Source organism: Sceloporus undulatus, chromosome 1, assembly GCF_019175285.1.
Source record: "Sceloporus undulatus isolate JIND9_A2432 ecotype Alabama chromosome 1, SceUnd_v1.1, whole genome shotgun sequence".
NCBI lineage: Eukaryota > Metazoa > Chordata > Lepidosauria > Squamata > Phrynosomatidae > Sceloporus > Sceloporus undulatus.
Window position 1 is genome coordinate 259,712,207 of NC_056522.1, and position 10,843 is coordinate 259,723,049.

Here is a 10,843-nt window from a genome sequence, read left to right on the forward strand (position 1 = left end):
GTCTCCTCATTTGGAGGTCTTTAAACAGAGGCTGGATTGCCATCTGTCAGGCAGGGACGTAGCCAGGATTTTGGGAAGGGGGGGGGGTCCAGACTAAGTGCCACCATTATATTGGGGCATTGTATCTAATGAAGAGGGGTGGGTCCGGACCCCCTGGACCCCCACTTGGCTACGTCCCTGTGTCAGGGGTGCTTTGACTGAGAGCTCCTGCATGGCAGGGAGTTGGACTGGATGGTCTCTTCCAACTCTATGATTCTATTCTTCCAGGATGCTAACCTTGAAGAAACCAAAGTTAAAAAGACTACTGGTTATGTAGTTCACAATTCTTGCCTCCTGCAGAATATTCATGTGTGTTTTGGACTTGACTCCCCAGATGAACACGGTTGTATCTTAGAACAAAACTCTTTTCTTTTCTTAGCCACCACAGAGTCACAAACAGAGCTTTTTTAACCAAATGGAGCTTTTTAAACCAAAGTGTACTCATCCAGTGTATGAGTACTGGTTTACTTAATATCAAGATTTTTCTTAAGGGCAACCAACATCTGTTTTATGAAACGTAGTGTTAATAACCAGGTTGACATTGTGGGTAGTAAAGCCATACAAATGCAGGAGTAGCTGCCTTCACCATGGAATTTCAAAGTCAAGTAAATGATGCTGATGGGACTTTCATGGTAATACAGTACTAATCTATTACGTCAACTAAAATTGAACAAAAGTTGTGGTTGCTTTCAAAAACTAAGTTTTCTTCATCAGTTAAAGGTGTTTATTTTTTTAACTCTGTGATGGGTGGATGGAGGAAATGACAGTGTTCAGTTTAGGGGGCAGTTTGAATCGCCTTGAAAGGCCCCTGTTGAAACCCTGTAACTAAACCTTTATGGTTTATATTTCCAGTAAACTAAGGGCTAGATGGTGGTGGGGGTGGAATCCTAAATTGAACCAATTGTTTGTCACACACAATCTGAAGGGGACATGTAGATAGCTCAACAATTTTCATTTCCCTCTCCGACCCTTTCATGCTTTTGAAAACTAATCTTGCGTGATGCAGAAATGTTTTTGAAAGGGAGCACTGAGACTTCTGCGTAATTAAGGTTGGCCTAATATGGCATCACCACAAAACAGACTTGGGGATCTGTAGTTTCCCACAGATTTAATTTCTCTCTGATCTGTTTCCAATCTGTGCCCACTCCCACCCATGCAAACTGCTCCTTGCAATTTGGCACAATGTGGCTCTTAACTCCAGTGCGGTCTTTGAAAGCTCATGGCACAATATAGCCATTTCTGTTTACGGGTGCAAGGATGTTCCATTTCAGTTTTGGAGCAGGTAGGAGGAAGATTTTACCCCTGAATATACTAAGAGGGTTGCTGCTCATGAAAGCTTAGACTCAATAAAATACGCTAAGTCTTAAAGGCCCCACAAAACTAAAACTAAAGAGAGCCAGTGTGGTGTTGTGGTTTGAGCGTTGGACTATGACTCTGGAGACCTGGGTTCGAATCCCAGCTCAGCCATGGAAACCTGCTGGGTGACCTTGGGCAAGTCACACTCAGCCTCAGGGGAAGGCAAAGGCACCCCAAACAAATCTTGCCAATAAAAATCCCATTATAGGTTTTCCTCAGGGTCATCATAAGTCCAAAATGACTTGGAGGCACCCAACAAGAAAAGGCTCCACAAAAGCATTTTATGCCAAGGGACCTTGCAGCACTTTTGAGGCTGACTGAGAGACAGAGAGAGAAGCTGGGAGCATGAGCTTTCCTAGACTTGAGCCCACTTCCTGAGTGGGAATTCCCTAGGAGGGGTGCAAGTTTGGAAGTGGCCTCAAGGCTAGGAAAGCTCCTCTCTCTGGCGAGTCTCAAAGAGGGGCTGCAAGGACCCTTTGCACACTACAAAAATAATCCAGTTTAAAACCACTTCAGCTGCCCTGACTCAATGCTGGAGAATTCTGGGAACTGTAGTTTTGCGAGACATTTAGCCTTCAGAGAGCTCTGGTGCCACAATAAACTACAGTTCCCAGGATTCCCTAGCACCGAGCCAGGGCAGTTAAAGCGGTCTCAAACTGGGCTATTTCTGCAGTATGTTCTGGACCTGACTCCCCAGACAAACACGGCTGTGTCTTAGAACAAAAGTCTTTCCTTTTCTTAACCACCACAGAGTCAAAGATCTTGCAGCACCTTTGAGACTCACTGAGAGAAAGAAGCTGGCAGCATGAGCTTTGGTAGACGTAAGCCTGCTTCCTCAGGTGCATTTAGGATTTGGGACTAAATGCATCTGAGGAAGTAGGCTAAAGTCTAGGAAAGCTCATGCTGCCAGCTTCTTTCTCTCAGTGAGTCTCAAAGGTGCTGCAAGATCTCTCTCCGTACTGATTCCACAGAATAACACGGCCATAGCTTTGAATTCAACAGACCCTATGACACTTCCTCCTCCCCGCCTCCTCCATCATTTCCCTTTTCCTCGGCTTCCTCTGGCTCTCGAAAACCCCGGGTTGCCCCTCAGCCAATCGCCGTCGCCGTTCCGGAAAGGCGCGCTTCTGATTGGAGCGCGCGGGAGTGACGCTCTTTGAAAATTGTAGCGGGAGCCGCCGCAGCAGGGGAGGACGCTTGCTTCGTTCGTTCGTGGAAGTTGCGTTGGAGCTGCTCCCGGGGCCAAGCGGCGTGTGAGTCCCGGAGGGGGGCGGCAGGGAGGGAGAAGAAGGCCTAAGGCAGGCTGGAGTGATTTAGGCTGCGTCTGCATTGTGGAAATAGAGCGGTTTGACACCAGTTGAAGTGCCATGGCTCCATGCTCTGGAATTCTGGGCATGGTCGTTAGTTGGGGCGCCATGGCACTTAAAACGCAGTCAAACCGCTTTATGTCCACAATGCAGATGCAGCCTGTGTCTCTGGCTATTTGGTCCCCGGGGGGGGGGGAGTTTCGTGGTCTTCAGGGTCGTGTTCCCTGTTGTAACTCAGGGCCCTCTTGAAACCAAAGCCAACGGATTTCTATGGTTCCTGAGTAGTTTAGGCAGCACCCGCACATTATTATTATTGCTGTTGTTGTTGTTACCTTCTCTAATAGCTTTGTTGTTCTCTTCTTTGGAGAAGCTAGCCACAGGTGCTGGCCAAACACCAGGAACAAACTCTTCTAGAACATGGCCGCGTAACCCGAAAAACCCACCAACCCTCCCCCCCCCCGGCTATGGATGTCGGATGCCATGAAAGCCTTTGACTTTACTTATTGTTGTTATTATTATTATTATTATCTCATCCTTTCCCCAAAACTGGGGCTCAGAGCGGCTTACAAGATTAAAAACGGTACAGTTAAAATCCAGTTTGACACCGGTTTAACTGCCATGGCTGCGTCCTTTGAGAATCCTGGGATTTAGAGTTGGTTGTGGCTCCACAGTTCTCTGACAGAAGGCTAGATATCCCACTCCACAGAACTACAAATCCCAGGATTCTGTAGCATTGAGCCATGGTGGTTGAAGCGGTTTCAAACTGGATTGTTTCTGCAGTGTGGATGAAGCCTAGTCCAAACAGTTAAGCTGACCCTGAGGGATAGGTGGCAGGTGAGTAGCTGCTCTAATGCTCCCAAGGAATGGTATGGACTGTTGTTGTTATGAGTTACTGTGTGGAAGCTACAGGAATCCTGTGTAAGTTTGTTGTTGTTTCCTTTACCTTTATTATTATTCAGCTCTAAAGGAAGTTCAGGAGCAGTTAGGGTTTGTGTGTCAGTCCTTATGAATACTTGCTTTCTCATCGCCTGTTCCCAGACTTTTCTCTTAAGGTACTTATTAAACCTGGGAAAATGTGCTTTTTTGGGTGGTTGTTGTGGATGTTAGTTACCAGTCATATTTTGGGTGACAGAAGATGCTTAAATTATGGGTCTGCTCTCTAAGATTTTGATATTTAGGTGTTTTGAAGTTTGCATTTTAGAGCTTTGCAAACCCTACAAGGGTTCAGTGCTACTAAAAAAAGTTTTTTGTCTAAGGGCTATTCCTCATGAATGTGTTGGCAAATCTGGCATGGCGCCATTATTGTTCAAAATGACTTAAAGCAACACCATTAAACAATCTGGTAAAACACATCAAAGCAATATATACCAGTATAGGAGAGTTCTCAACAGCTTATGGATGCTGGGAAAAACAAATCTGTTTCAATAAATACTGAAAGCATGCCAGAATTGAGGCTTGATGGAATTGCAGGAAGACATTGTTCTATGGATTGCACACTGCTAGGAAGAAGACCCTTCACTTTCTCGCTGCGAAATAAAAATGTGTGAACTGTAGCCCAGACAATAATGTACTTTCTGGGTATGCGGGTGGTCTTGGAGCTGTCATTTACAGGCAGCGTTCCTTGAGGTATCTTGAACCTTGGTTTTTAAGGCTTTGTATGTTAGCAACATATTAAATTTAGCTCTTGAGTAAACTGGCAGCCAGTATGGGCCCTTCAGTTGTAGGTTAGTAGGTGCAAGGTTAGATTACGTACTAGGGTGCCTAACTGCTGCATTTTGTACTAGCTGTAGTTTCTGAACACAAACCTTAATACACCTGGCAAAACTACCTCTGAGCATTTAAACCCTATGAAATTCATGTGGTCACTGTAAATTGGCAGGCCACATGCACACTCTTTCAAGATGGTTATTTGATTTTGATTAAAAGTGAAACTACTGATAGTTGCTTGCCTCCGAATATTCAGTTTAAAGGTAAGCTAAATGTATTTAGGATTGTTATCTAAAGTAGAGTCACAGGCCCGTTACAGACGGGCATAAAGTACGGACTGGGTCGGTATTAAGGTTAGAAAGGGGCGTCCAGAAGGGACGCCCCTAACCCTAATATGGACCGAGTCCGTACAAAATGGTGGCACCCGTTCCACACGGGGGCCGCCATCTTTACGTAGCGGATGCACTGCGTCCGCGTGGTGCATATGACACTTTGAGTGCGCCATTGGCACCTTGCAGCGTCATATCCGCACCGCAAAGAGAAGCGCAGAGGAGCCCCACGGTTTGGCTGCTGCAGCTCCTCCACGCTGCAACCGGCAGCAGCGCAAGACCGCCCATTCTGAGCGGTCTATAACGCGCCATTGTGAAGTAAGGTATGTGCTTGGATTTGCTGTTTTAAGCTTCATCTGCGCTGCAGAAATAATCCAGGTTGATACCACTTTAACTGCTATAGCTCAATGCTATGGAATTCTGGGAATTTGTTGTGGCACCAGAGCTCCCTGAGAGAAGGCTAAGTGTTTGACAAAACTACAGTTATCAGAATTCCATAGCATTTAGTTAAGGCAGTTAAAACTGTGTCAACCTGGACTATTTATGCAGTGTGGTTGCAGCCTTAGAGTGTGAGGCATTTCTGTTGTTTTAATAAGAACTGGTTTGGCTTTTGCAGACCAAGCCACGGTGAAGATGGCACTCTTTGCAAGACTAGAGGAAGAGTCACAAAAGAAACTTGATGAATTTCTGCAGAATATTGAAAACAGAGACTTTGTGTGGATGGGTGAGATTCTTGAAGAAGCAATCAAGATGTCCAGCAGGTAAAATCTAGAGTTATGCTGGAAAAGGCGCCAAAACCCAGTTCTTTGTCTCTTACATCTGTTGAAACTGTTACAGTCCCAAAACTGTATGTTGCTTGTCAGCCTAGCTGGATGAACCGTAAATCAAGGGAGCTGTAAGTCCCTTGTAAATGTAGCTGGTACGAAGAAATTCTTAAAATTTCTATGTTTCCCACACAACTGCAATTGAATTGTTTTTTCAGCAATCTAAAAGCATAACCATAAAACATTTAGCTATGAAGGCCATGTGCCTTTTCAATTCAAAGTTATATTTTATTGAATTACATCTTCCATGTGCTTCTTTCTGTACAAATAAGCAAATATTGCTTATTTGAAGGCTAAGGCCTTCGTAGACCATACCTATTAGGAATTCTTGATCTTAGGTTATATATCTGTCTAATGGTTAAAGTAATACAAGGTAGAATTTGATCAGCTCAGTCTGTCATTCTGTAATATGTAGAACATTTCTTGAATTATAAATATATATTGGTACACTGGCCAGGTTAGGAATCATTGCCTAGATCAAGAATCAGGTTGGTGCAAGAACCTTTTCTTATTGTAATGTATCTTGACCTGAAGTATACTTTTTGTTACTGGAGTGAGTCTTAAATTGTTCCAAAGGAATAGCAATGGTCTGGGGCTCTCCTGAAGTTATTTTAGAATGAAGGTGAAATATGTATCATATTAACTTGTCAACATGCCACTCCATCAGCAGAAGATGTTGATTTGCATCATTCCAGCTGTTCCAGTCTTGCAGCATCAACTGCATGGATTGGTTTGGAATAAGAAATAGTTGAGCCTTTTGTACCAAATAATAGATTTCAACTCTTGTTCTATTATGTGTCAAAGCAGCAGCTTCAATGGAGAACCATTGCTGATGCCAAAAACTCCATCTCAGAAAAATCGCCAGAAAAAGAAGCGTTTTTCATCTGCTAAGCATGACCAGTTTGCCAAAAAGAGGTAAGATGGAACATTTTTTATGTCTATGGAGTAGGTGATGAAAGTTGGGATGGTTTAGAATCTACATGCAGGCTTTTGTAGTGTTTGACATTCTGAACTGACATTTGAGGGAAATATTAGGATTGGGGGGAAAGCCAGTAAGGTATAGTGGTTTGAGTGTTGATCAAGGATTCTGGGAGACTGGAGGTGGAATTCTGACTTGGCCATAGAAATTACACATTCTCAGCCTCAGAGGAAGGCAATGGCAATGTCAGATGGGGAAACATGATAGGTTCTCCTTAGAGTCTCCATAATGAGTTGAAGGCCAAAAAGAGCAACTCAGAAAAATTGGATTGGGACTAAAATACTTAGCTGTAAGTTTGAAATAGGAGTATTTAAGAATGTGTTCCCAATTACTTGGGAAGTGTCTTAAATATTTCTTTAAATATTTAAACATATTTTTAATTGTGAAAGGAACAAAAACAAGTACAATAGGGACCATCCTTCTGAGATATGTATGATCTGGGAAGCTTTGTACAGAGTGATTGGAGCCACAGAAGCCTTGTCATAATTCCTCATTTGAAAATTTGATTATAACATCAAATTTTTATGGGAAGGAAAATGCACTAGAGTCAGATGGCAGATTCTCACAGAGAATTGCAAGAAGGGGAGATGTGCATTACCTAATTTTAAGTTATATTATTGTGCGGCATGCTTGTGTGGGTTGGAAGTGTGGTTCAACTTAAGTAATGACAGATTGCTTACTTTAGAATGCTGTGATTTAAGGTTTAGTTTGCACACATATTTATGGTATAATAAGGTTAAAGACATAAGGAATTTGATCACCACTTTCTCAGAAGAGCATTACTGAAGGTTTGGAACAAGATTAAGGCTTTATATTATAGGAAGATACCATTATGCGTTTCTCCTCAAGAGGATTTTTATAATAGAACTAAAGAACATTACAGACATTGGATTAAGTACAAAGGTCTGTTACTGTGGAAGAATAATAATATTGCCTCTCTGAAATCAAGAGATCAATTAGAAGCAAAAGACATTAAGATCAACTGGTAATTATACCTACAGCTAGCTGAAAGGTTCAGAGTTGACATTAAAATGAAGGGAATTACAAATGAGAAAAATAATTTGGATAGCAGTATTGAAGATAGTGAGAAAAAACACTTATTAAGATACTACAAGTCTCTGAAAGAAAGGGACTTGGAAGATGAGTCTGTTAAGCACTTGATGATAAAATGGGCCCAGAACGTTGGGAAACCAATAGAACTGGAGGATTGGGAAAAATCTTTGGAGAAAAGAAAAAAAAATATCACATTATGCCCAAGTTATAAAGAAAACTATATGAAAATGTTGTTTAGGTGATATATGACCCTTATAAAAATCAATAAAATATATAACACAGGTTGCATTAAGTGCTGGAAATGTCTGAAATAAGATGGGACCTTTTTCCATCTTTGGTGGAAAAGTGAAAAGGTCTCAGAATATTGGAGGAATATACAAAAACTCATGGTAGAAATTTTGCATATAGATATTCCATTAGATCCTTTTTGTGGAACATGACGTGTAAGTTAGAAAAGGAAATAGCAAGAAAATATTCTCTGTTAGTTCTGTATATGGTTACTTTAGCAAGAATTTTATATTCTCAGTATTGGAAAAATGCCCAAATCCCAATGGAAGAAGATTGGTTAATTAAGTTAAGAGAAGCAAAAAAGTTTAGATATTTTGACAGCAACTGTGAGAGAGTGTACAACAGACATGATGAAAGAGGAATGGCACTGTTTGGATCTGTTCTATGGAATAAAATTTGATTAAGATTATATTTGTAAACACTAAATTTAGAAAGAGCATGATGTACTAGGGACTCTAGGACAAGAGTTAAGGTAGATCTAACAAAATTTCATAAAATTACTTTATTGAGAATTAGAGGTTTAAGCAATAACAATAATTTGGAGGAATATTTTGTAAATTAGGTAATGTGGAAGTGATTGAGCAGTATATCTGCAATTTAATTTTATATTTTGTGTTACTTGTTACTGTGGTTGCCTATTTGTGTGATTCTGTTTATGATGTTTTGTGGAAATTGGGGTTTAAGATTTGTATAATAAAAGTTAAATAACATCAAATCCAAATTATGAGCTAACTGAATTATATTTCATCTAAGAAGAACTCTGAATCTATCTGCAGTGAAATAAAAGTCTTTCTAAAATATCTGCTCTCTTTTCTGAAAAGAAATGAAGAAATAATAAAGGGGAAACAGCTGTATAAGATGATGGTGGAACTGCCATATAACCTATTGTTTTTTTTTTTACTTGTGTAGAACCTTCAAATAGTAATAAACTGCCAGTTTAGATTAATAGCTCATTTATTGGCCTGTGCATCAGACATGTGCAAAAGAAGGCACTAATAGAAAGCTTCATTCATATCCCATTTTGATCATACCAGGAGGTACAATGAATGACAAATAATGGGTGGATGCATCTACAAGTTAGAAATGATGCAGTTTGACACAATTTTAAGTGCCATAGGCATGTTACAGACCGCCCCTTTGGGGTGGCCTGTAGGTGCTCCTTTCCCTGCCGGATCGGGGCCTCAGCTGCCAGAGTGGCAGCCTCCGAGGCCCCGATCCGCCGCTTTCCAGGCCGCGGGGAAGCGGCAAAAGACCACTTCCCCGTGGCCTGGAAATAGGTGTCCTTGGGGCTTCATGCCCCAAGGACACCCAATGGCGGCGGGGAGGAGGAGAAAGGGGCCACTAAATGCTGTGCCAGCGATGCAAATCGCGGAAGGAGCTCCTCTGCAAAGACGTCACGTCCGTGCCACCCCATTTGGAGGTGGCACGTTCATAACGGCGGCGTGTATGTGTATATGGCGCTGCCATTTTGTACGTTCTGGTGACATACTAGGGTTAGGTGCGTGCATAAGGCACGCACTTTCCCTAACCCTAGTACGTCCCCAGGACGTACTTTACGCCTGTCGGTAACAGGCCATAGCTCCATCCTACAGAATCCTGGGATTTGTAGTTTTGTGAGGCACCAGCACTCTTTGGCAGAGAAGGCTGAAGACCTTGCAAAACTACAAATCCCAGGATGGAGCTACAGTGGTGTCAAACTGCACTATTTCTACACTGTAGAAACATTTTCAGAGGCAATAGGCTAATTGTCATATTGGGATTGGCAACTGAGCAATTCATCTTGAATTTAAGTTAGCAAACTAATGAAATATTTATCAAAACTTCATGTAGGTTATACGTTAAATATTAGAAGAAACCCATTTATTGCAGTCTAATAAAACAACTGTTCATCATTAAATGGCTTCTCCTTATTAGAATAGTTTTTCTTTAATATCAGCCAAGTGAGGTAAATAAATGCCCTTCAGTATCATTCTACTCCAGCATCTAGATGCTCTCGGTACTGTAGAGTTGAAGAGAAACTTAGGACAAGACGTTATGAGCTCCATGGGTGGGATATGAAGCTCCAGGTGATTACACTCTATACCCATTTCACAGAATTCCAAATGCCAGGTGTACTGGGACTACAAATGTGAAGGGAAGCTCATTCTGATCATCAGCTTTACCCAGAGGATTAAGGACCCTGTTTTGTACATGTATTTATTTTAACTGTAGTTTGCTTTAAGCTACCTCAAGTTTATTGATGAAAAGGCAATGTGTAAAATAATTGCTAACCCACCATTAATAGTCAACCAAAGCTTTGCTTAACTCATCTGTCAGTGAAAGTTTGTGACTATTCACTCTCTTTGCTAAGCTTTCCCCAAACTCAGCCATACTGTTGACTATTCCAAGATCAAAGGGGTAGGAATTTTTTAAATTAGTTTTGCCTTCTGTATGTAACGAAAATCGTCTCTGATTTGACTTTATTTGACTAACTAATTCTACTTTCATCATAATAACTACTCTGCAATGAACTTGTATCCTGTTATTTTCCTGACTGTATCTTTTTATCAGATTGTCAAAAAGAGATGGTAACCGGTCATCTTCTAAACAGATTTGCCAAGTGGATTTGGACATTACAAAAAGTAATACAGACAACTTCTCACCTTGTTGCCGTATGACTCGTTCTCGAGCTCTCAGGTCAGCCAGGACCTCACATGATGCTTTTAAGAAACCAAGTATACATTTAATGGAAGGGCGGATACCACTGGTAGAAATCAGCGCTAATGAGAGGAGGAGTGCTGAATTGCAGATGGCAAAAACACCACCCCAGAAAGAGAAGGTTGCCCTGAGCAGCACATTGTGTGATGAGTCCCTTAGAAAGAAATCACCATTGGTAGAAATCAGCGCTAATGAGTGGAGGAGTGCTGAATTGCAGATGGCAAAAACACCACCCCAGAAAGAGAAGGTTGCCCTGAGCAGCAC

The 10,843-nt window shown here is 41.7% G+C and overlaps 2 protein-coding genes across 2 annotated transcripts in view; one reads left to right on the plus strand and one right to left on the minus strand.

Annotated features, from left to right (window-relative positions):
- Window positions 1-10,843, minus strand: part of LOC121918981 (inner centromere protein-like) — a 73,823-nt gene that overhangs the window by 24,959 nt on the left and 38,021 nt on the right. The window lies entirely within an intron of this gene.
- The window catches only part of LOC121918980 (inner centromere protein-like), a 34,157-nt gene that overhangs the window by 2,944 nt on the left and 20,370 nt on the right, over window positions 1-10,843 (plus strand). The window contains 3 exon segments of the mRNA XM_042445119.1: window positions 5,355-5,499; window positions 6,370-6,477; window positions 10,433-10,744. Coding sequence (XP_042301053.1) covers window positions 5,372-5,499; window positions 6,370-6,477; window positions 10,433-10,744 — 548 coding nt within the window. The 5' untranslated portion in view covers window positions 5,355-5,371.